This window comes from Daktulosphaira vitifoliae, unplaced genomic scaffold (genome assembly GCF_025091365.1).
Source record: "Daktulosphaira vitifoliae isolate Bord-2020 unplaced genomic scaffold, ASM2509136v1 Scaffold_3, whole genome shotgun sequence".
NCBI classification, from domain to species: Eukaryota; Metazoa; Arthropoda; class Insecta; order Hemiptera; family Phylloxeridae; genus Daktulosphaira; species Daktulosphaira vitifoliae.
In genome coordinates, this window is record NW_026099574.1 from 43,542,476 (window position 1) to 43,568,961 (window position 26,486).

Genomic DNA, 26,486 nt, shown 5'->3' on the forward strand with positions numbered 1-26,486 from the left:
TTCCATAACATACTATTCTGAAATACGCATTACTATTGATTATAAATATTTATAATCAATGGTATCAAAATGTAATTTATATTAAGACTAAATCTGAGAATATAAAGATAATATTTGGGTATATCCCATATTGAGAATAAATCAATAAATAAATAATAGTCATAAGTGTAACTAGAATGTAATATTTGAGGGTATTAAATTTAATTTCCCTTCCCAAAAAATATTATTTAACAAATATTTAATTTTCTAAATTGAGGAAGAGATCATAATTTTTTGACCAGAAGAGCTAAGGCCCCTTCCTTAATTGCGTCCATGGTTCTAGACCATTTCAAAATAAGATTAAAAATTTTTAAAAAATCATATTACGCTATTAGAGACTTGTACTTCCGAATGAGTACAAAAGACCATTTACTTTTATGTGTAAATTATTATTTTTTTCGAGTCCCGAGCCATAGATTCTCATTTAAATCTAGCATTTATTGATAAGGTAAAATATTTAAAAATTAATATAACTTTTTCCTGTCTCATTCAACTATCAGCTATTAACTAACTTTCAATATAAATTTATAAAATCAATCTGCTATCATGGTTGCCATAAATTTAAAACTTTCAAATTCCCTGACCTTCCAGTCAATTTTAAAATTATTTCCATAATTAACTTAAGAGTCAGATATATAAGATCATATAAGACTCCATTCTTATGAAGGGTGTCTGATTTCATTAACCTTCCAGTTATTTTTATTGTTTGTATATTTATAGGAATTTTGGAAATACTTTATGTTCAACCTTAAAAACACCTCTTAAAACTTCCTCCTAGCCCAGAAGTGTAAATATAGATTTATAGAATGGTTTGTAAACGTAAATCCACATAATTTTTTTTATGTAATAAATCTTGTAACAAGAAGGTTTAAACCCCTAACTCCTTCCTTGTATTGTCTAATAGATTAAAAAAAATTCCCGACATTTGCATGATTTTCCTGACTAAATCTAAATGCCCTGACTTTTCAAAATTTACCAAACTTATGGAAACTATAGTTTTAATTTAACTGCAAGTCTAAAAAGTCAGTTAAAATTTTTCTAATAATTTTTTTAGTATAAACTAGGTTTGTTTTCTTTAAAAATAGAAAATAGTTCTTAAATAATCTAAATAATTTCTAAATATTTATTACATATATAATATATTTTTTAATTAACAACTAAAGACAATAAATTATGGAGTAATATAAATTTAAAAAAAAAATTTCCTATTGAAAAAACTCTTGAATTGGCACAATTCTAGTACTTTCATGGCAACCGTTGAAAAAATATTACGTATGTCGCAGTGATCAATCCACCATTAGACTAGAATTTGCACGTTATCGAAAGGATCGTTTTCTATTGAGATTAGCTTAGATATCTATTAATCATGGAGTATACGATAATAATCTAAGGTCGTAATCGACACCTTTGATTTTTTAAAAAAAACTTAGACAATATTAGAACAAATCTGTCAATATCTATTTTAATATATTTAAGAAATTTATTCATTATGAGTAGCATATATTTTTATCGAAATGGATGAATTGAATTCATATAATTTATGAATTTCATACGTAGTGATAGGTAGTAGGTGTAATGACAGACATATATATTGACTGTGAAATAGAATGACATCACTACGATAACAGGTTAATACCAAGACAATGATTTTATCTGCAATTAAAACAGTTGTTTGAAAAGTACATTGAGATAATATTTAAAACATCATTATTAAAAAACTTTTAGTTAAATATACGCATGGTCACATAATAAATTAAAAACATTCAAATAATTTCCTATGATAAGAAAAAAGTTTTGTTCTCAATGTAATCAATTTTTCAAGTTTTATTGATATTTTTGAAGTTTTTTTAATACGATAGTAGTGGCAACACTTAGACCAAGGTTGTGTTGGGCGGCAATTCATCTCCCTCTTCAACACCCAGCACCATCCCAACCTCTATGCTTTATCTGAGTCCGTCTTGGTTTATCATAAGTCGAGTCACTAATCAAAATCTGTTGGTGTGAACTTGTGGGGATAGGCTGTAGCTGTGAATTTAACTTAATTTACAACATCAAGTCACCAAATAGTCGACGTAATAGAGACTACTGTATGTTTGCTGGTTAGTCTATAGTACGTTATACGTATTTGGCAGTATCAACGAATAATATGTAATATATGGTAAGTGTTTTAATATAATAACATACATTTTGCAACTCTTCCAATACATGATTTTATTAAATAATATTACTCAGTAAAGTGTACGTTTGTGTTGCTAATTAATGTAAATATAGGTATTGTTTTTATATTTATACAAGTAATATTTTCATCATAATATGTCTTAGTAAGCCATGAGTTATCGGAATCGGCTCTCCCGCGCCGCTAAGAATAATAACGAACCATTGCCGAGAAACAAAAACATCATTAAACACGATTGTTGTAGTACGAGTAAATTACGAGCTAGTAGTGTTGAGAATGATAGAATTAATGGCAACCATGAAACACATAGAAGTGCTATTTCTGTAGATAGAGTTTCAAATATTTACAGAAATTCAAGGTAGTTTCGGTTTACCCGAAACTGTGGAATCGAAATATATAACAATCCCTACAATTACAGATTAAATCAATCTACAAGCGAGTCTAGCTGTGCAGCCAACTGTCGTACTCCATCAAGAAATACTGCAAAGTCAACTCTAAACCGTTCTTATTTAAATTCACCAAGCACACCTCTAAAAAAAGTTAGCATTAAATATTCTTATGACAAGTAAAATAAAACTATTTGATATTTCTTGTAAAAATAGAGTATTTCTCTTCTAATTATTATTATAAAGGTGTCTATTAGAGGAAGAGGAACTACAACAACACCTCCTCGATTTAGACGTGAAACATCTCTTTCAAAAAAAATTGTGGATAATCAACAAAATAAGGAATGCCAATCTTCTCCGGTAGAAATGCCGTCAAAACAATCTTATGTATTCACTCAAAATTATTATGACAGTAGTTCTGTGGAGATAATTGAAGAATCATGTTCTCCACAAATAACATTACCTATTCCAACAGAAATATTAAATACAAAGTCAGCTATATTAAACCGTTCTGATGACGATGAAGAAAAAGCTACTGGGATTTCACCTGATGGAAGGTAAATTTTTTAAATAAATGTATTTTTTTTATAAAATAATATATTATTTTGTTTTTATTTAGATTTCTTAAGTTTGATGAAGAATTAGGACATGGTTCTTTTAAAACTGTCTTTAAAGGATTAGATACTCAAACTGGAGTTGCAGTAGCGTGGTGTGAGCTTCAGGTAAAAATTTAATACTTAGATACATTTTTATAAATGAACTTAATAAAATAGAAACATATTAAAAATCTTATTATACTTCCTAAAAGTGACAATTTTTCTAATAATGGAATATATGATTATAGTAAATATAGATATTAGAAACTTTACTACAGATCATAAAAAAACATAACTAAGCAATTCATTTATGAGATTAAAGCCTTCTTTCTTATTACTTAGATGCTTAGTTGTGTTATCCTGTGTCACAGTATAATTCTAAAAAAGCAAACATTTTCCATTTAATTGGTTTAATTTTTACAAACAATAATACAATATCATTTAATTACATATCGATATTCTTGAATTAACAAAATTATGATATAGTGCTTAACAATGTGTTTAACATTTTTGTATAAAACGAGTTATCAAAATTTATTGATTAATTATTATTTAAGGAAAATAAACTAACAAAAACAGAACGTGCTCGATTTCGTGAGGAAGCTGAGATGCTTAAAGGTTTACAGCATCCTAATATCGTACGATTTTATGATTATTGGGAAGTATCCTTAACAAAGCGAAAATATATTGTTCTTGTTACTGAACTTATGACTTCTGGTACACTAAAAACCTATTTAAGACGTTTTAAAAAAATTAATCCCAAAGTACTTAAGTCATGGTGCCGACAAATAGTTAAAGGTTTAAGTTTTCTGCATTCAAGAACTCCTCCAATTATTCATCGTGATTTAAAATGTGACAATATTTTTATTACTGGTACTACTGGATGTGTAAAAATTGGAGACTTAGGATTAGCCACTCTAAAAAATAGATCATTTGCTAAATCTGTTATTGGTAAGTAATTTTTAATGTCTTTATATATATTGGTTCAATTTAAAAGACAACACTGCAAACCCAAAAGGCTTAATAATTTTTTTTTTAAATATTTAAAGACATAAATTTTTAAATCGTGTATTAGTATATTTTTACAGTTTATATTTTAATAGGTACTCCAGAATTTATGGCTCCTGAAATGTATGAAGAACATTATGATGAAAGTGTTGATGTGTATGCCTTTGGAATGTGTATGCTTGAGATGGCTACTTCTGAGTATCCTTATACAGAATGCACTGGACCTGCTCAAATTTATAAAAAAGTGATAAGTGTAAGTTTATTTTTTTAGGTTTGAATAGTCTTTTTTTTCTTTTTTTTATTGTTGCAGTTTTACATTCTTGGGTTATAGCCAAAATCATTTTACAATATTTTTCAACAATTTACACAGATATTTTTTACAATGATATTACTTTTAAACTGTATTTTTACTTTAGGGTGTAAAACCTCTAAGTTTTGATAAAATTGAAAATCCAGAAATCAAGGATATTATAGAATCATGTATAAAATTGAAAAAAGAAGAAAGGTATAATCAGTTTTTTAGATAGCTCCTATGATTTTTATCAGTAAAAATATGAAATAATATTAAATAGTCTTATAATTTTAATAGACCCTCTATTAAAGAGTTATTGGCTCACGATTTTTTTATGGAAGATCCTGGTATAAAATTAGAAATGGTTAGTCGTACTGATAGTCGTATTGAATTTCGTTTACGGGTTCTTGATCCAAAAAAAAGATGTAGTAATAAGCATAGGGAAAATGAAGCAATACAGTTTGATTTTGAAATAAACAAAGATAATGCTGACGATGTAGCCTCAGAAATGGTATAATTAACTAATAAATATACTTAATAATAGTGATCTAAGAATAATTAATTTTATTAGGCAAAATCTGGATTAATTTTGGAAGAAGATAGTAAAATTATAGCCAAGATGTTAACCAACCATGTGTTTAATTTAAATAAAGAACAAAATGAAAAAAGAGATGTGCCAATTGATGAAGGTATAATTTATAATTATTATTTTTATATACAACATTATTTTTGTTTATTATTTTTTATTTGATAATAGATGAAGTGAGCTCAGATATAAATGTTTCTCAATTTCGACAACCTGAAACTGTAGTTATGTATCAACCTCCAAAATTAAACCATCAGGTAAGTAAAAAATTATCATTTTACTTTATTTATTTTTGATATTTAAATTATTGAAACCCAAAGAGTAATTTTCAAACTTCTGTTTTAGAAATATAAAATCTTTAGTATTATAAAAATATAAAAATTTTAATTGGTTGATGTGATATACAGTCATTGTGGTTCAATCAATACTTCACTTCAAAACTAATAATAATAATAATAATATTATGAATTATATTTAATTATAATTAAATATATATATATACACATTTTAAATACTAACTCTTGGTTATCTTTTTGTACATACACAGGATGATGAATGTAACAAAAATGAAAATCCATTAGTTGATCATATTTTTCTAAAACCAGGTAGTGAGGTGAATGTAGCTGAGCTTATAAATCAAGAACATATATTAATACAGACATCTCCGACCAAAAGTCTACCATTTAGAACTGTTGATGCTGTATGCCAACAAGATAATTATAGGAAAATATCCAATATTTCTACAGCATCTACAGACTCAGCCTATACATCTGACACTAATGGAGCATACAAACATATATCTGAACTCAATCAATTACCAAATATGGTTGAAGTTGTACCAGAAGGCTATATTCAGAATGGAAATAACAATATTTATCACCAAGAACCTGTTATGTATCAGAATGTAGAGCAAATTATTAACCAGGATATCCCAAACTTTATTCCAACTACTATGGCCCAATGGTCTTACCCTATTCAAAACATTCCAAATCAGCCAACTTCATTAATACATGATGAAATGCAAAGGAAAATATCTACAGTATCTTCAGTTTCAAATTTGTCATCATTATCTTCAGATTCTGTACAAGGACTGATGCAACAAGATATTCAACATCATGCCATTATACACGAAGAAAATACACTACAAAATAGTCAAAACTTATTATTTGTTCAAAATCAAGATCCACTTAATGCATCTCAATGTGGTGATACATTAAATTATTATAAAGCTCAATCTCCATGTGAAGAATATCAACCAAAACTTTACCAAGAAAAACAAACATATCCAATTTGTAATCAAACTAATATGACAGAAGACTGCAAAATTGTTGATGAAAAATTAGATAATGAACCACTGATGACAAATACTATGGATAATGATGTTAAGCTACTTCAACGGTAAAATTGATTTTTATAGATAGAAAATATTTTTAGTCAAGTAGTTTGTATAATTCGGTTAGACCACATCATACCTCAAAACAAGTATTGGGGTTTCATTCCATTCTGCCAAACTAAATGTTTTCTGTGTTCTTTTTTACTCTCGGTAGTATAAAAAATATATTATTAAATATAAATATTTATTACAATAATTATAAGTAATAAATTAAACATTTTGAGAAACTTATAAAATTTGGTTCATTTATGTAATTTTGTTGATTTTTTCATTTTATGTTGAAAACTACAAAATTAGAGAAAATAAAAATATGTATCACTTGTGATACTTTCGTGTATTTTTCAATCAATACTACAAGATTTCATGGTTTTACATGCGCTTAGTATTAATGAAACATTATGATATACTATTAAGTTAAGCGAGACTTATGTCTTTCTCTAAAACATTGTTTGTACGCAAGCTTAAAACATATCTACGCTAAACTTCTTAATTTCTCCATGTTCATTTTAGACAAAAATATAAATATTAAAATTGAATTGATGATATTTTATACATTTAATCATACCAGTTTTTTATTTTATCTCTCGATGAAAATTTGTTAAATAAAGTTTAATTTTTGAACAATAATTTTTAGTATAAAAATTAGCTATAAAGAATTATGTAGTATGTTTTGAATTAACAAAAAAATAATAAAAAAAATTTCCAAAAATATGTTATAGTTGAAACTGGTCAAATGTAGTAAAGTATAAAAATCATTTTAATCTTGTTATTTTACATTTGTGTTTCTTTTACTATTATTTCTGTGATTACTCACCTAATTAAAATTAAATTTCTGTTTGAAGTATAGTCTAAGTTTCTATTTTTATTTATAGATCTGAAAATAATTTAGATGAAACTTCTGTCATAAAAGATACCGCTACAAGAAAGAAGAGTAGAACTTCAGGACCATCTTTAAATTTACTAGCTGTTTATGATAATCGTCAAGCTGAATGCCAATTAGAAAGTAATAAACATAAAACAGTCACTTTCAGATTTAATATAGATGATGTGGTTCCATATGATGTGGCCAACAAATTAGTGAGTATTAATATTTTAAGTATTATTCCTAACTTAAAGTTATCTTAGGTCAGCAATCTATAAAATAAATATAAATTTTAGGTCACTGAAAATCTATTAGAAGTATCTCATATTGATTTAGTTGCTGAAATGATGAAAGATTTAGTAAATAAACTAAAATTAGATATGCAACCATTACCAAATTCAATTGTTGCTTTCGAATTACCAAAAATTGAGGTTTGTAAAATTGCTTAAAAAAATATATTCCCTTATATAAAGAGAAATTTTATATTTTAAATTGAGGTATTAGCATAGGAAAGGTACTAATCTCAAAAAAATCAAATTTCCACTTTTAATGTATATTGTAGTAAATACAAATCCTAACAAATTTATGAAAAAAAAATTATTTGATATTTGTGTAGAATAATGCACAAAATAAAAAGACATTTATCAATAAATCATGGAACTTAGAATATTAATTTTTTTCTTTTGAAGAATCTATTTTTTGTGATTTAGTACCTTCTCTATGACATTGCCTGAATATGATTATTAATCTAATATGAGTTAACAAAAAATAATTTTTTTTCAATCATTTACTACTCTTGTATAGACATTCGAAACATTCATTTTTTTGATCTATTGTTATTTGGCCTATAACATTGAGGTCTATCTTGAAATTTAGTCTATACTACAAATGCTGCTACAATGATTTTTAGTGTAATTTTTGTCAAAACCAAAAAATGTTAACTCTAATTTAGAATTAAAATTATTATAACTAAAGCACAGACTTCGGGCCCTTCTTAGATTAGATGATGAATTATTTGTTATAAATTATATTATGTTACACAAGTAGAAGTTATATATCTCTTCCAAAACACATCAGTAAATAAATCAAACACTGATGTTAAAAATTAATTTTAATTAGTATTAATAAGATAATCTAATATTATTAGATAGTAAACACAACAAACATGTAATAGACGACATTTTTGTTGAGTAAACTTTTTGCTAGTTATACAATCTTGTTAGTAGATATTGTAAATTAAACGTTTTGTAGTAGATTATAAGACCTTTAAAGGGGTATAAAATATCAATGTTTAAATAAATATTAATAATTTAAAAGACTTTTCCTCTCTTTCTTTTATTATAAAATACAAAACTCATGATTTGATATTTAACTGATTTTAGACTGAACCTGTGTTGTCAGTTTTGTCAGAGTTGGAAAGTACAACAAATACAATCTCTAATGATATGCTTTTAGAAAATGTTAATGATGTAGAGGAAAAACCAGAAGTAGAAAAGAAAAAACCAGTAAGTTATAAATATGGTAAAAACTATACTTTTTTTAAAAAACTAATACATTAAATCTAAGCAATAAATGTAATATATATTTCAATATTGTGTTAATTCATTTTTAGGTTAGAAAGATATCTAGATTTTTAGTAAGTCCAGTTATTGCTGAACAAACGTCTGAAGTAGTAAGTTATTTTCTAAATAAATTTTAGTTAGTCATTATTATGGAGTCTTTTTTAGTGCAATAATGATAACACTAAACCAAATGAATTGTTGAGTCCTGAATCACTACAGAAAAGTATTCTCACTGAAATGATCACTTTAGCTAGTACAAATGTCCATTATTTACCATCATGCCCTTATGAAGACTCATCTAATTTTGAATCTAATCTATGTCAACTATCAGATTCCAAAGTTAACTCTCAAATTCCAACCGATATGTGAGTATATTTTATGTTTCATTAAAGTTTTTACTTTAAACATTTTTATTTTTCATAGAAATCAAAAAGGAGGGTCATTGACTATATCTGAACTCCAGCAAAAATTAATACAACTAACAGCTCAACCATCTGAAATATCATCTGGTACTCCACCAATTGGATCTCATCCTAGTACACCTCACACAAATAGCTGCTATGAATCATACATGAATACTCTTCAAAAACGCTTAGCTTCTATTTCAATGCCTACTGGCCACATACTAGTAAGTCTTTTATTTTTTTTTCATTGTTACTTGATAGTAAATACTATACATAAATAAATTAGAAGTTTCTCAATTTATATGTAGTTATTATACAAAAAACTATAAATTATGAAATGTTTTATGGTATTTGTAGGGACCACTATCTCCACAAAGTACTTTGCATGCCATTAGTTCTGCTACTTCTAAATTAAAAATTCCATCAGCGATTGAAGTTATTAAGCCCATGCAACCTGTAGCCATTGGTGTGGAAGAAGTACATATTGGAGATGAAGTTGGCCCTATCGTAGTACATGCAGTTCAAGCTCAATCAATTATATCAGGTAATGAAAATCCTCAACATGTTATTATGCCAGATGAAAACAAAGACCAACACACATTGGTAGTCCAACCCTTACCCGGTCATTCTGTTATGGTGCAATCAGTACCTATAAGATTTTTGCAGAATCAAGATCATTCTATTACTGTAAGTTATAATAGCATAGTTTTATTATTACTAACTTTAATGTATATACATATAAATATTTATATTTTTTATATATTAGGATATTGAAACCACTCCAAATTCACAAAAAGATGATGCAAAAGAAAGAAAAGTGAGCCGTGCACAGTCAATAGATTTACATAGCTTAGAACAAGTAATTCATAAAATATAAGTACTATAAAATGTGCAAAATTTCGATTTATAAATATTAAAAAAAATATGTATATATTTTTCCTAAGTTTTTTGTAGGTTTATGGTTATGTATACTTAAAAACTTTATCTATTTGTCTTTTATAAATTTAATAACACTAATAGTAATATTATGTGTCTGAAATTATTTTTAATTATTCAGAAGACTTAAATAACTGCCTTTATAACCATATATTGAATATATTATTGGATTTAAAGCTGGAAAATAATATTTTCAAGTGAAAATTGATAAAGCCAAAAATTATGTTATATGATGATACCATAAGTATTGCAATTTATATTTTGTAAACTAATAATGGTGGTATAAAAAACAATTTTTTTATCTAATATGTATGTTTGTTTCTAATTAATCCTAATAGATTCATTAGAAATAAATGTTTAATTATATATATATTATTGTATTCTTACTAATATTTACAAAATTAAAATTTTTTTATTTGTTATAGAAATTATCTAGTATTCATAGTAATACATATAAAAAATATTCCACAAATTCATCCAATCAACAAATGTTGCAATGTTCTGATCAAAACATACTAACTACTGCAGAACTAGATTTCTCTTGTGATACTAATCAACAGAAATCTCATTCGGTACTAATTGATTGATTATTAAAAACTATTACTTCACTTTTATAAGAGAGTTATAATTTACTAGTAATAATTTTTTGATAAATAAAATTTACAGTAAATCTTAAATATTTATTACTTTAAATAACTTTAAAATGAATTTCTTCTTAATAAACACTATAATATTAATTGCTTGAATAATGTTTGAAGGCATAATTCTTCCTGTAAATTATTTATAATTTATATTTTGCATCACATTTTACTCTGATTGTACCCTTCAAGCATACTGTTAAAAAAATTATTAAGTCATATTCTTTTTATAAACAATTATTATTTATTTGACTTCTTATTTTTTTATATTACTATGTATTATTTTTGTAATTATTTTTTATTTATAAATGTTTTGGAATTTTTAGAGTGAAGAAATATTTCAAGAAAATAAAGAATTAATTTGTCAAAATACAGATAACTATAAACCTACAATTACAACTGAAACTTCTCATTCTACAATTAATAATTCTTTAACGCCATTGGATTTACAACATTTATTACATAGGTTAGTTGATTGGTTTTAATTATTTCCAGTTTTCATAGAACATTAAATTTTAATACTTTTAAACATTTTTAAATTAAAATGTTTATAGATTTTTAATATAGATTTTTACTTTTTAATTAGACAATGGAATGAACTAGATAATTTACGACGACGTCATGTAGAAGAAATAAAAACTTATATGCAAATGTTAAAACCTGAGAGCTTACAATCTACAATTCTTTATGAAGCATTGTCACCTCTTACCAATGCTGGTATTTACTATTATATTACTATTTAGTTTAGCAAAAAAAAAATTAGAACAGTTTATTGAGCATATTACTTTTTAGGTAAAAATTTAGCAACTGAAACTAGCAATAATTCTCGATCAACGTCACCAATATTAGACAATACTGTTATGCGATTCACTCCTACAGGTTTATACTTTTTACCCGAGTCAGTGAAGTTATTATCATCCAGTTTAGTTGACTCTCATCAACAAAATACATGAAAATATTATTTTAAAAAATATTAAAATTAATCTAAATCTTAAGCGTACTATTGAAAAATTCAATATTTTCTTTTTCCAACTGTGTATATTTTTAAATTGAAACGCTTATAATTAATTTTTATTTTAATTTGTGTATGTTCCTTAAAAAATTTTATTAATTTGAAATAGAATTTGACTCTTATATAAATATGTCACACACACACATTTATATATATATATATATATACTTGTGCAAATTTAATGAACATTATGCACATTATAACATGGGTGTTAAACTACTCAGCCAACTCTAATATCTTTATCTTAAAAAATTTATAACAAAAACTTAGTGTTATCTCAGGTTTATTATTTATTGTTGTTTGTTGCAATATTGATGCATTTTTGTCTATTATTATTATTATTTTTATGGTGTACTATAAACTTATTATTGTAAGTTACAACACTTATTGTAATTTACATAGTCTAGTCTAATTAAAGTAATTTTGTAAGTAATAAGATTAAAGAAACTTGCAAATTATTAGTTAAATACCAGTGTAATATAAAAATCTCTTTTTTTTTTTAATAAGTATTTAATAAAACAAATATAAATGACTGTAACATTTGATTTGAGGTTTTTTATTAATGAAGTTAATTTGAATTGACTAAATTCAAGGTCATGTGTAATCGTTTTAAAAATGGCTATTAGAAAACCCAACCCCTAAAGCATATGACAATCTTTAAAATATTAATTTTAGAACAATATACATCTAAAAAGAGTGTGAAGAATTTAAATTACTATTATATAGTTCAACATTTTTCAAGAAATATTACCACTATCATTTAATCATTTATCAAAATTTCTAAAATTTTAAATTTTGATTGGTTACACATTGCATTTATGGTTAAGACAGATGTAGATTTTAATATAATTTTAGTTATGTTAAAACAAGATCGGGTAAATCATTCTTATTTGAATGTAACTTTTTAAAATTATTAAATGATAACCAAAAACAAAATAAAACATGAAATATTTTAGTTAAAAATTCGACAAGATGACAAAGTTATTTGTTGACACTTAACGTTAACCCCGTTATTCTACTTTTATGTGTACTAAAAATAATTAGTATTTATAATGAAAAAGTCTTAAAATCCATGTTTTAGTGTCTCCGCATTCTATAATTAGTTAACAACTTGATTTTAAATCCACAGTTATATTTTTATCGTTTCTTTTTCAATTTAATAATTATACTGTTAATAACTGTTTGCCAACTATTAAACTTTTAAACCCAATATATTTGACATAATTGTTAACAGAATTATGCATTTAACTCAACTTGATAATATTTAAACATTAATATTATTGTAATCGGTGATAAGTTTTATTGTGGAAAACTGTTATCAAATTAAAGACACTTAATTGATATGTTATCTTATTATTATTACTACTATAATATCTTATAAATAAGTTTAACAAAATTGTTTTAAATATTTATTAGTTAGACAACTGTTATTAATATAACATTTGATATTTCCTTTTTTTATGTAAAAATTTAAAATTTCATTATGTCATTTAAGTGTTATTGAATATATTGTACGAATTATAATCATTATAAAACGTTATAATTTATGAATTGACAAAATTACAAATATTTATATAAAACATATTATTTTATGTATCATTCATGTTAGAAGGATGTTTTTAACTCTTCTTGCTTTCATTTTTTATTATTCATACCTGAGTATGGAAAGAAACTACTTTAACATTAGTAAGGTATTAGTTGTTAAAACACTTAGAAAAGCATTAAAGACAAAATGAGGTAAGTATTAAATGGGGTGGCATGGGTTGTACAGAAAAAATTTATAGCAATGTGACCTTTACTTTTATACAAGTATTATTTTCTGAGTTTATCCTAGATGTATGTTATTGATGGCATTATAACATAATATAATAAATCTTATTTAAGCTATCATTCAAAACAAATTTATTAAATATTTATTTGTTAAGTACTATTTCAGTGTTGAATGTTACCTGAAATCAAATAAAACCTAATAATTCTTTCAATAAAATCAGCAAGATAATTGATTCCTTACAATTTTCTTGTTGATAACAACAGCACGATGTCTTTATTTAACAAAAATGACCCCAGAATAGAGAAAACTAATTAAGTTATTAAAAGAGCATAACTTTTATTTAATTTATGTGCTATATTATTTAAAAAAATAATTTTAACCAACTTTTTACATGCAAATTGTTTGATACATTGTATGAGAATAGTTTAAAGATATCTACTACACATAATTTTTCGTTGTGACTAAATAAAAAACTATTTGTTTCATATTTTAATTAATAAGCTTTGGCTTAAGCAAGTAGCAAGAGAACTACAGTTTTCTTTTAATAGAATATTAGTGTAATCTGATTTAGCTTAGTACTCATTTTACGCATCATGGAAAGCAGCTTATCATTTTATTAAATTTGTATTCTTAGAGTAGCTTCAGTATTTTATTAGTGAATTAATATAACATTTATTGTAAATTAATATTTCCTAACTTTATTATTTATTAGATGATTTGAGCACTATTAATTCAGATATAATTGATATTAATAAAGACATGAATTATATTGGTACATGTGACAAACAATCATTAGTAAGCTTATTGGGTAGTTGTGATGAAACTGAAATTAATCAAGGGGAGTGTAGACTTAGAGTGAAACCTCTAGATGCATTATTCAATGAAAAAATTAAAGAAGAATCAATTGATGATTGTATAAGCCAGACTATCATAGAATTGAAAAATGAAGATATTAATGAAGAAGAAAATAAAAAAGAAATATTTGTTGATAAACGTGAACCACCTAAGGCTATAGCTATTAACAACAAACAACAAAAAGTTGCTATACCAAAATTAAAAAGGATTAATTCTTTTATTAATGAATCTATTAAAAAATCGAAAGTTAAGAATACCTACAAATTAAGATCTAGTAAACCAAGAGCCATATTACCAATGAAACACTCTACAATATCTGCAAAAGTCTCAAAGTTAGATCAAACACCAAATTCTGGTCAGATTTTAATGCCATCGCCACAAATGTCTGGAATTGCATATCAAATTATATTAAAAAATCATGAAACAACAAATGCTAATAATCAGCTTCAATATACAATGCTACAACCACAGTCATTATTTCTTCAACAAACACCAAATTCTGCGACTTCATCATCTTCTGTTATGATAAATCAATCATCTCAAAGCATGGTTATAAATCAACCATATCAAGTAACACAAACTACTGCTCAAATTCCTGTTCCAAATAAGATTGTTGCTCAAAATTACTGTACATTTTGTTACTGTGTTGTGAACAATATGAATGACCATTTGATAGAATGTTGGGCTAATCCTAATAGTAAAAATTATAAATTTAGGAAAATTGCTCCATCTAAATCCTAAGTTTGATTTCTGAATTTATTTTATTAATATGTATATAGTTTATTAAATAAAATTATATGTATCATATTATTTTAAATATAATATTTGAGTGTACTACAAATACAAGCGACATAGATAAAAAAATATATGCATCTTAACTTAATACTAATATAATCAATACTTGTTTTTTTTTTAAATTATTGAGTTATAAAAAAAATGCGATTCAATTTTATATATTATACAAATATAAAATAAACAATGTTAATAACAATTATTTACTATAAAGTATTTTTTATTATTTATTTTGAATTTTAGTTACCATCCCTACATTTTTTATAAATAATAAAATAGTAATATTTTGTTTTTTAACCATAAAATGTTTTTCGTATTGTTAAAAATAATTGTTTTGTATCTATAAGGGCCATTTCAAAAAATTAAAGATAAATAGGTACAACTAAAAATTTGTTGAAATAAAGTTATAATTTTTTTTTACTAGTAAAGACATCCAAAATACACTTAATGAGATAATAGCTTGGTTCAATTTCATTGATTTTTAAGGAAGGATGGAATAATTTAGTTACGAAAACGACTGTGAATACATATAGAGTATTTTTATATATTTATATTTATATATATTTTTATATAACAAAGAATGTTCTAAATTTTTAGGAATACTAAAAGCTCTAATTGAGATTATGATATTGGCTATTAATTACATGTAAAAATATTTATTTTATCCGGCGATGATAAAATTTTATCTATCTCAAAAAACTATTTTCATTTGTAAAATTATTTTATTATGGGAAAATGTAGGTCACTGGGTAAAATTTGTCAATCAAATTTTTTTAAACTAAAATTAGATTCATTCTACTGTATAAGATTATATTTTTTATCATTATTTAAAATATAATTTATACCTATTAAAAATTCCTTTTTTTCTTTCGTTAACAATCGGCGGTACATTTAGAGGTAAACTAAAGTAGACTAGAAAATAGGACATGCTTTTTAAAGGGGGACTATTTATTTAGAAGAGGCTTTTTCTGATTCTATGTATAGAATCAAAAGTTACAGAGTAATTTTATTTAAAAATTTTTTTTTAGTGTCGTTTAAGTAAAGAAAAAATTAAAAATAATTTTTGAGATTTTATTAAAAACACTACAAAGATAATTCAAACATCTATAAAAATCATCTTTAATAAATATAATTTTTTTAGAAGATTCAATAGTTTGTTGATAAAATTTAAATAAATAATTTTAATAGTAAAATGATGAAAAAATATAGTATTACTATATTTTACTAAGTGGAGTTTTATTTTAGAAGCAACAAGATTGACCAAAAAAGTTGGAGTTGATAATGAGCAAAAAATATACTCTTGTGTTCCCTCTAAATACATCCTTGTAAATGTAATAAGTTTTAATGTAATCATACCAAGATATGCATGTTATTTGCACATATACATATTGTGCTCAGAATATTGAAATCGACAAGAATAAAATTTTATTAGTTAACTTCAAACTTTTTCCATTAATTTTTGTTCAACTGTAGTAACATATGTTATTAACTTCAAAAATCCTATTAGTCCTACAATTTCATCTCGTATATTTCTAATAATATAAAAGTTAATACTTGATATAACGTGTTATCATCTTATTGATGTACTTAACCCTTTACTGCATGGAAGTGCATTTATGGATACTTACAAAAGTTACTTTAAATTTCATGTACAAGGGGGAACATTGCAATTATTCTAGAATACATTTTTTTCAAGGTCAAATTTATAATTCATGCATTATGCGTTTCTTTCCGTTTTTCTTATAAGACAAAGGTTTTTTCTTCCATTAAAGGTTTTATATTTTGACCTATGGAGTTTTGTGTGGTATAGGTCGTTTGTCACTAACGTTATTAATATGAAAATAAAACTGCTGTTCTTCAAAAAACTCGTTTTGGAAAGATTTCTTGCATTAAATTGAAAATATTTAATATTTTTTTGTCTAATAAAAATTGTCTGAATAGAGACTATATTTTATCTTAATAGAATTTAAAGAATAAATGAAATCATTTAAACATTAAATTTTGATAGTTTTAGTATCTAAAAATCATTGATTGATGATGAGCGAATTTAAAATATTAATAATAAACATAAATACTTTGTGATACAACATCACTATTAGCTAATTTGTGAAACAAAATCGCTAAGTATTATTGTTTGTCATTTGATAATTATTATTCATATCCATTAATAATAATTATATAATTGCATAAACATGCTCTATGAGAATTATTTATTTAAATGACATTTAGATAAAATAATTATGGTATCGAGTAATGTTAGCGCATTAAACTACAGATATTTAGAGAATATTAAAAAAAAATTATCATTTCGTAATTTAATTGTATAAATGAGCTTATAAACTAATATTTTAACAATTATGGCTTATTATAAAAAAAATTATGATTTTAATAATAATATTAATTAAATTGAGCCCCAAAAAATTATAATCGATGACTTATGACTAACTAATTAAAAATGAATAAAATTAATCCAACGCCACGTAAAGTACTTGAAATAATGGATACGCATATTTATGGTTTTGACAATGTGTAACCAAATATATGTTATACACATAATATGTCGTATCTAGAAAAGTTCGTGATAGTGTTGTGAATAAATTTTAGGTAAGCTATGTGCAAAATGAAATCACTGAATTAAATTATAAATTTTGACCCCCTCCAATTGAAACAACTGTATAATGCAAATGTTTTAAAACTGAAGAAATGTCTCATCTGGTTATTATCACAAATCTGTAGTTTTATAATTTTTTGAATTGGAAAAATATTGTATAAATTACATAATGTATACATATATATCTTTAAAATAAAATATCAATATTGAATTTGCGACCATTTTTAGAAATTTGTGTCATGCTGCACTAGTCTGAAAACCAACAAATGAAGCAAATAATGATAGGAGAAGGGAAATAATTTGAGTGCCGATTCTGTTTCGCATCTTGAAATTAGTGATTCCCGTTGTTTCCAAATATACTATGTTCGTTTTTCGAGTGCTGAACAAAAAGATAGTAACACATAATAAAATTGTCATGTGATGGTATCGTTGTTACATACTTCTTGTACAGAGCAAGTTTTTTTTTTTTTATAGAGAATGCCATCGTCCTACGGTTGATATGTTTATATATAAAAATACGTTTTGTGTATTTCAGCAAAATAGTCACTTGTATGTATATATATATATATGATATTGAGGGATACACAATAAAGAAACGGGGCGCTTAGGACGGAGGACGAACGCGGTGATACAGATCATCACAATGTAATTCCGTGAAATAGAATTCTCTCCCACCACTAGTAGTCGAATGGTCCCAAAAATGTATTATTTCTTTCTTCTTCATTTTTTTGCCCATTCCGCGCGCCGACAACAGTGTGTAAACAAACCCGCGCCGAACTTTCCAAACGCGTGTGCAGTGTGACCGGTTTTCATACAAAAATTCCCTACGCGGCACTCACTGCCGGCCGAGTTTAGAAAAGTTATTGTATATCTTTTGCTCATCAACGTTCATACACGCTAATTAACACAGTTCATTAATAAAACGGCTAGTTCAACAACGGCCGGACGTATCTACGAGACACTTGACGCATTGCCCGCTGTCGACAGCGCCATTTCCGGACCGGTTTGTAAAATTACCGTGCAAACTTTCAAAGTTGGCACTGCCGAAAAAACTTTATTGTCTATTTTGTTGTTGTTGTCCTTTTTTATTACTTATTTTTTTCCCTGTCGTCGGCCGCGCACATAATTTTGGTAATGCGAGTGCGATGGTATGTTTGAATTTCGTTACGCCGCGTTTCAGTGTGAAAATTTCTCTTTGTCCCATTGCGCTGCTTTCGCCGTTGAAACGGGACCACCGTCGCCGTAACTGATGCTTTTGCTGTTCTGTCCGTCGATAATTATTATCAGGACAACACACCGTTCGGCGTCTGTGTGTTTTTGTGCGTGATTTATTTATTCATTTTTTTTTTTTTTGACGTAATTTTTTAATCCTCGTGTTTAAGTCTGCAAGTTTGTGTCTGTGTTTAACGATCTTATTACCCGCGTCCGTGCTGGGTGCGCACACGTTTTTAAACGGGATAACGTGGACGTTATGGAACAACAGCAACAACAATTTTGTTTGCGATGGAACAACCATCAGAACACATTGATATCGGTGTTCGACAGTTTGCTAGAGAGTGGATCACTGGTGGATTGCGCTTTGGCTGCTGAGGGACAGTGTATGAACGCTCACAAAGTCGTACTCTCAGCTTGCAGCCCTTATTTTGCAGTAAGTATTTGCTTAAAAGTATATGATCTCTACGTCGCAGTATATTGCGGTGCGCGACCACGTTGTTTTGGCCGACGCCGCCGTCGCTGCCGCCTCGTTCCATATGTTTTGTCCGACAACCACATTTTTCTATGACACCTGTTGAATGTAAAAACACAGCGCATGACCCTCGATCCCTTGTTAGCACAACAATCAAATTGTTAAGCAGGTTATTTTCATTAAGATTCTGAAACCAACTGGTTAAATTTATGTTATCAGTGAACATTTTACTTAATTTGGGATTTCTATTAAATTACCGTTGGTAATATTCAAAGAAAATCATTATGTTTTTATATATTCATGTCTTTTACATTTTAAAAATTACTGGTTTTGGCATAAAAAATATCTATTTTTTTGAAACAAATTGTCATATTGCCTGATTACTAAGCAAATTTGTGTTTTTAATTATATAAAGAATTTTCACTTCTTAAACCTCTAGTGAATACATGTACTTATTTAATTTAATTTTTATTATGTGCAAGTAAATAAATATGATTATTTCAAGTTATAAAATGCAGTTCTTTACATAATTTTTGTTTACCTAACCTAGAAGTTGTACCATCGTAGCGTTATAAACTGAACTGCTATCATTTAATTACTAAACAATATTTTATAAACATTATTTTGATTACTGGAATGCCTTAATTCGTATTACTGGAAATACTTCAGTGAAATCAATCATTACTACTTTTGTTAAAAATCTGTTATATACATTCATTGTATTTATTAAAATTAAATAAAATAATTCTTATCAAAAGCTTATTGAAAATTCATTATAAGTGGTGCAAAAGATCAAATTTATTAAATAAGTATATGTAAATTTGAATGTTAAATGGTCATAATTTTTTGGTTAATATAGCTTTGTCAATGAACATATGCCTGCCCCTTAAAATATACCACTGCTTCTTTGTTAGGTGTATTAATTTGTCACATTATGAAGTTTTTAAATAGAAAATGAGTTTTGAATTTTTTAATTTAAGTTTCTTTTTCAATATTATAATTAGGTATCTGAGTAGATAATTTATAGAAATCACATTTGTGCGATATGGTTATGTAATCAGAGTCTGGTTAATTTTTTGACTTACATTTAAACTTGTTTTAATTCATGTTTTAAGTTATTCAATTTTAAGTATCATTAAATAAATTGTTTATGAATAAATCTAATTTTTAATTCTGAAGTATTTGTCATACATTTAATACATAATATTTTATTATTGAATATTTTTATTTTTGAAAGTATTCTTTTTTATGCATTTATCTAAAATGTAGAATTGATTTTTTTTTTTCAATAAAATACTATAATTGTAGTTTTATTATTAGATTACAAAAGTGACTATTATTCTAATTTTATATTTCTTTGTCAGATTTCATGGTAATTTATCATGTATTATTTTTGTGAGCTGTGATGTTTTCTTCAAATCAAAAATGTATATAGTGAATTATTTTTATTTTTTCTTGGTTTATATTTATATACTATATCTATATACCAAGTTATACAATTTTATGAGTCATTTTTGCATTTGTTATTCCTATTTTTTTTTTTAATGAGCTCATAAAATTACATGGTCCTCATTTTTTGAGAATGGTAAATTATTGTTGATTAAAAAGTAAAAAATTATAACTTATTGATGTATTGTGAATTATGTAAATTTTTGTAACAGTTCTTTAATTTTCCTAGAATTATGAACTCGAACAGTTAAGATAAATATTTTTTCTTACTAATCATTATTATCATTATTCAATACAATTTTATAGAATTTGAAAATATCAGTTAAAGTATCTGTTAAAAAACACTTAAATATTTGAAATTTATGATAAAATCTATATAATAAGTTATTTTAATTACTTTTTATGAGGGATATAACCATTTATTTAAATATAACGCTCTTGTAAAAGGTTTTTATTTTTTGTAAATGAGTTGGGATGTTATCTAAAAGTGATGGACGATAAGCAAAATTCATCTAATTTTATGTGATAGAGATTATTTAAAAATATTATAAATTATTGTAAGGTAAAAATAATGTCATGTGTATATAAATTTATTTTTATTTAATAATTATTTAATATGAACATTTTTTATGCTGATATTTGTTTGGTCTAAATATTTCATGTGATTGGTATGAACTATACATTTGTTTCTACTTTAGTTTCCAATATTTATGTTATATTTAATTTAAACTGCAGAGTACAGTACAATAAAGGAACTTAATTATTTAATTTTATTATGATTTAAATTTTAATAATCAAGACTCAATAGGTATAATGTAGGTCTTAGTCACTATGGATATAATTTCTCTTTACAAAAAGTTCATAATATCTAATAGAAATATAAGTATATCTTATTATTATCATATTTTGTCTAATAAAATAAAAAAATTTATTCTAAAAAAAAAAAGTATATAAAAGGAAGTTAAGGTATTATATAATTTTGGTTAGCTTTGATTGTAATTGACTTTCTATTTTTCCACTCACTGATTTGGTACATTCAACTTTAAGTATGTTGTTCAATTATGTTCTAGTTTTTTATTTATAGTAGTATACAAAATTTATTAATTTTTTTAGCATATCAATCAATCATAGTACAAACTATGTTGATTGAAAAAAAATAGGCGGTTAAAATGATGTCTTGCTCTTTAAACTTGGTAGTCATATTTTTTTTTTATATTTAAAATTTTAAATATTATATAATAAAAATAGATTAATTGTGACTAATATCATTTAAAATATTAATAAAGTAGATAGTGTGTTGAAAAATATAAACTGAATAAAAACTGAAATATTAAGTTTATTTTAATTTAAAAAAAAAATGAATTGTTACAATAAGAACTGATAGTAATACTAATAAATACTTACCAGACACGTTCTTGTTCTTTTAAATTTCGTTGAAATTTTATCATAATCGAACTAAATGTGATTGTGACGTGTACAATAATTTGAAGAACTAATTTCTTGTTTTTAAAGTTGATATTGATATTATCAAATATTTATTGTTATTTATTCATAACCAAATTAGTTTTATATAGATTATTACAATTTTCATAATTTTAACTCTGTAGTTAGATTAATGGGGATAACAGATAGTATGATTTATTGAATTAAAAAAAATTGTCTGGATTATTTATAGATGATATTAAATAATCATATAAATGTAAATTTACTTATGTATAAAATTTTTGCAATACATTTTTTTTCTAACAAAAGTTGTTATTTTTTATGATTGATGTAATCAGGATGATAAGATTTGGTCTAGATGGATGAAATAGATAAATAAATATGGATTCATAGTTTCTGTACAAAATTAAATTTTTATAATTGTTTGGACAAAATGAGCTAAAATTATTATCTAATATAAAAGTGAATAAATAAGACTAACAAAACAGAATAAATTTTTAATTTTGGTATGATTGAATTTTAGTTAATGTTATTATTTTAAGGTAAAACTTCTTGCTTTTCAAATTTAACATTTTTTTTTTTTTAATGGTTTAATATTATTCACTGTCTTCAGTTTTACATTTTTTGTTTGTTATTATGTACTTGCCCATTTTATCTGCTTTTGGATACGGTTCATGATAAAATCAAAATAACATCCTGGGATGTGATAGTTATAATTTTTAATGGATTAATACTAGTGAAATAGAATAAAAAGAGAGTTATTCATGATTGACTAAAATTAATTTCTTAGTAGAGTTAGTAGAAGCTATAATATTAAAACTGAGTGTAATTGGATACTTTTCAGTTTTTAGGTTAAAAGGTTACCCTTTAATAAAAAAATTTTTTTATTTGTCTAATACAGTGTAATTTTTAAAGAATGATACCCCCATTTTATTTATTAAATTACAATTTTTTTATAAAAATGTGCGAATTAAAATTTGAATTCTTCAAAATTGATTGTAACAAAAAAATATTTTTAAGAGTATAATTTAAGGGTATCTTTCAAAAGTTATATGAGAGAGCCCTTATTTTTTTTTTTTAGTAAATTAATAATGGTTCAAAAAAAAATTGTAGACTGGTCAATAATCAGTTTTGCAATATACTTTTTGAGTTAATGTAAATTTTAGTTATAGGCGAAAAGAATGTGCAGCATAGATAAATTCTTATTTGTGCATAGTGTCGCTATAATACTACCCTATTCCTCACCTTTTCTAAATATTAAAATGCTAAATATTTCAAAAAGTAAAGTTTTAAAATAGGTGATCAACTAGCCAAAATTATAGGAATTTCAACTTTATTTTTATTTAATGGAAACATATATATTTAACTGACTTATAAAATAGAAAATGATATAATTTTAAAAATCACTGGTCGATAACAACTTGGATTAATACTTAGGAAGTTATTACAATTTTAAAATACAGACGGAAATTAAAGTGTAAATGTTGCTATTTATATTATTAGTCAATTCTTGCATAAAATAATGCTCTTCCCCCACCTAGGTGTAAAATTGAATTTCTTCTGAAACACTAGTCTATATTTTAAAATGGTAATAACTTTCAAAGTATTAATCCAAAAGTTGTTATAAATTATTCATTTTTTTAATTAAATCATTTTCTATTTTACAAGCTAGTTAAATATGTATGTTGCCATTAAAGAAAAATAAATTTGGCATTCCTATAATACATAAGGAATGAACATAAAAAATATTGTATAACAGATAAATGGAAATACATACGTAACTAACAAAAGCCAAAAAAAATATTATATTAAGAGAAATTGAGTGGATAGTATTAAAAGAATTACTTTGTATAGTAGGTGATAAAGGGTATCTTATTTTATTAGTCTTTGCCATAATTTGATGATAAATATAAGGTTTATAAGCTATAAATACAATACATTCAGTATTTTGTTTCTAAATTATTGATTAAATAAGAATTTAAAAAAATGTATGATAGCTTAACCCTGAGGTACAGATATCTCTCGTCATAAACTATAATATTAATATTATTATTATAATTATCATTGAAATTTGATTAGTTTTATAATTGACAACTTTTTATTATTTTATTATAAAAGTTGTACAATTTAGCTATCATAAATATTTTAACTTGTTATTTTACATTTATGTTTATATCTTAAAACATTAAAATGGAACTTTTTGCTTAATCTAGATGCTGCTAAATCAACATTTTGACAAGTATCCTGTACTTATCTTAAAGGATGTAACATATCAAGAGTTACGGTCTATGATGGATTACATGTACCGTGGTGAAGTCAATATTACTCAGGAGCAACTTGGATCATTTTTAAAAGCAGCAGAGTCCTTACAAATTAAAGGACTAACAGAAAGTAGCGGTCGATCTGATAGAAAAGTTGATGCGCGAAAGAGTGTTGCAAGAAATAGCTCCCCAGGATTACCTAAAAAATCAGTAACTCCTAAAATTGTCGAAAGTTCATTTGAGCCAACCATGACTGTACCACCACCAACTGTAGCATCAATACCAAATACTAAAAGACGAAAATTAGTACAACCAGTGAAGAATTTCAGTAGTCTTGTAGTTTCTCCAGTAAATCCAAGTCGTACAAATGCTAATAACTTGGATGTTAACAATACACCCAATCATACTGCACCTAGTTTAGCTGGGGAAGGTAAGGCAAACATACCTTCTCCTCCAATCATTCCTAAACCTGTAGTAGAATCAGCAAATGTCAAAGTTGAAGAAGATAAATCTGATTCTAATGGTTTAGTAGTTGATGAAAAGGATGAAAATGGTTATTGGCCTTCAAATGCTTCATTAAATGAAGTGAAAAGAGAAAAAACAGATACTGAAGAAGAAGCTAGTGAGAGTGATTCTAATGTTCAAAATGATGTATGTACAACAAGTACAAATGTTTGCAATATGACTTCACAAATCAATATGAATAATTTTCGTCCCGAAGAAGGTAAAATAATAATTCTTTTTATGTACTTATTATCTTGTGAAGTTATAATATCTATATTTTAATTGAAGGCATGGAATTAACAGAATATGGAGGTATGAATATTCCCTCAAATATGCAAGATCAAGGTAAATGTTATATTCATTATTTTTAAGAAAAAAAAAGTTAACTGTGAATTATAATATAGGTTTTCCTTTGGGTTCCTTATGGTGGAAAAACTTTGAACAAAATTCCAAATATGTTCGTACTACTCAAGCCAACCCATTCAGTTGTCAACATTGCGGTAAGAGATATCGATGGAAGAGTACACTAAAACGTCATGAAGTTTTTGAATGTGGTGGTAAAGAGCCTGTTCATCGTTGTCCTCATTGTGAGTATCGCGCTAAGCAAAGTGGTAATCTTAGGGTGCACATACGCAAGTATCACACAGCTTTAGAGTAAGTTCCTAGATGCCTCACAACATCCATTTAAAAGGTTTGAGAAGTTTATGCTCTCTGACTTTTTTATTTTTATTTTTATTTTTTGTATTTAACAAATATATTTGCTCATTGTTGTGATTTCATGGAAACTTCATCGATCAGGGTTCAGTATTAGCATAAAATTTTTAAATGAAACGAAACTTATTTTCCTAATTTGTTTGAACAATTATTTTTAAGCTCAATTATTTGGAATTTTTTCATTTAAATGACATTACAAATTAAATTTTTTTTTTCGCAATATATTGAGTGTTCAAAATGTTTTAGACAACTTAATTTGTTTCCTAGACATGGAATTATGCTTACATGTTGTTCTCATTGTTTAATTAGACATTTTGGACACTTGTGTTTTTGTGTAATGTTATTTGCATGTAACTATATTAATACTTTTTTGTAATTGTAGGACAGTGTGCGTATTATTTTATTATGTAATATTAATATTATGTATACAGTATTTAAGGATTAACCGCTACACTTGTTCCTAAAACGTAACAATAATTAAATATGATGATACATGTTGATAAATATAA

The 26,486-nt window shown here is 25.4% G+C and overlaps 3 protein-coding genes across 4 annotated transcripts; all 3 read left to right on the top strand.

Annotated features, from left to right (window-relative positions):
• The first annotated feature begins 1,970 nt into the window (after window positions 1–1,970).
• Window positions 1,971–12,435, top strand: LOC126901022 (serine/threonine-protein kinase WNK1). Of its 2 annotated transcripts, none has more exons than XM_050677137.1 (24): window positions 1,971–2,197; window positions 2,366–2,573; window positions 2,634–2,754; window positions 2,848–3,158; window positions 3,221–3,323; window positions 3,755–4,148; window positions 4,301–4,458; window positions 4,622–4,710; window positions 4,795–5,008; window positions 5,069–5,186; window positions 5,255–5,340; window positions 5,631–6,481; window positions 7,349–7,553; window positions 7,635–7,769; window positions 8,721–8,843; window positions 8,951–9,010; window positions 9,066–9,265; window positions 9,324–9,528; window positions 9,662–9,991; window positions 10,071–10,163; window positions 10,666–10,812; window positions 11,205–11,344; window positions 11,465–11,595; window positions 11,671–12,435. In XM_050677137.1, exons 2-24 carry the CDS (start codon window positions 2,368–2,370, stop codon window positions 11,829–11,831), a joined length of 4,581 nt encoding a protein of 1,526 aa, XP_050533094.1. In that variant the 5' UTR covers window positions 1,971–2,197; window positions 2,366–2,367; the 3' UTR covers window positions 11,832–12,435. The 2 variants fall into 2 exon arrangements, with proteins under 2 accessions (XP_050533094.1, XP_050533093.1); XM_050677136.1 differs by having other exon boundaries at window positions 1,972–2,197; window positions 2,362–2,573.
• An 873-nt stretch (window positions 12,436–13,308) lies between these two features.
• Window positions 13,309–15,510, top strand: LOC126901033 (uncharacterized). Its single transcript, XM_050677160.1, has 2 exons — window positions 13,309–13,627; window positions 14,374–15,510. The coding sequence occupies exon 2, from the start codon at window positions 14,421–14,423 to the stop codon at window positions 15,255–15,257; it is 837 nt and encodes a 278-aa protein (XP_050533117.1). The 5' UTR covers window positions 13,309–13,627; window positions 14,374–14,420; the 3' UTR covers window positions 15,258–15,510.
• A 3,477-nt stretch (window positions 15,511–18,987) lies between these two features.
• LOC126901028 (protein tramtrack, beta isoform-like) lies at window positions 18,988–26,486 on the top strand. Its single transcript, XM_050677152.1, has 4 exons — window positions 18,988–19,567; window positions 24,712–25,483; window positions 25,552–25,608; window positions 25,668–26,486. The coding sequence occupies exons 1-4, from the start codon at window positions 19,391–19,393 to the stop codon at window positions 25,919–25,921; spliced, it is 1,260 nt and encodes a 419-aa protein (XP_050533109.1). The 5' UTR covers window positions 18,988–19,390; the 3' UTR covers window positions 25,922–26,486.

What these genes read in the sequence shown, in the direction of transcription:
- LOC126901028 (XM_050677152.1), top strand. Translation starts at nt 19,391, where the DNA reads ATGGAACAACAGCAACAACAATTTTGTTTGCGATGGAACAACCATCAG. An exon ending in TAATTTTCGTCCCGAAGAAG is followed by an intron (nt 25,484 to 25,551) that starts GTAAAATAATAA and finishes TTTTAATTGAAG; the next exon opens with GCATGGAATTAACAGAATAT. An exon ending in CTCAAATATGCAAGATCAAG is followed by an intron (nt 25,609 to 25,667) that starts GTAAATGTTATA and finishes ATTATAATATAG; the next exon opens with GTTTTCCTTTGGGTTCCTTA.
- LOC126901033 (XM_050677160.1), top strand. Translation starts at nt 14,421, where the DNA reads ATGAATTATATTGGTACATGTGACAAACAATCATTAGTAAGCTTATTG.
- LOC126901022 (XM_050677137.1), top strand. Translation starts at nt 2,368, where the DNA reads ATGAGTTATCGGAATCGGCTCTCCCGCGCCGCTAAGAATAATAACGAA. An exon ending in TTTATAAAAAAGTGATAAGT is followed by an intron (nt 4,459 to 4,621) that starts GTAAGTTTATTT and finishes TTTTTACTTTAG; the next exon opens with GGTGTAAAACCTCTAAGTTT. An exon ending in AGATGTGCCAATTGATGAAG is followed by an intron (nt 5,187 to 5,254) that starts GTATAATTTATA and finishes ATTTGATAATAG; the next exon opens with ATGAAGTGAGCTCAGATATA.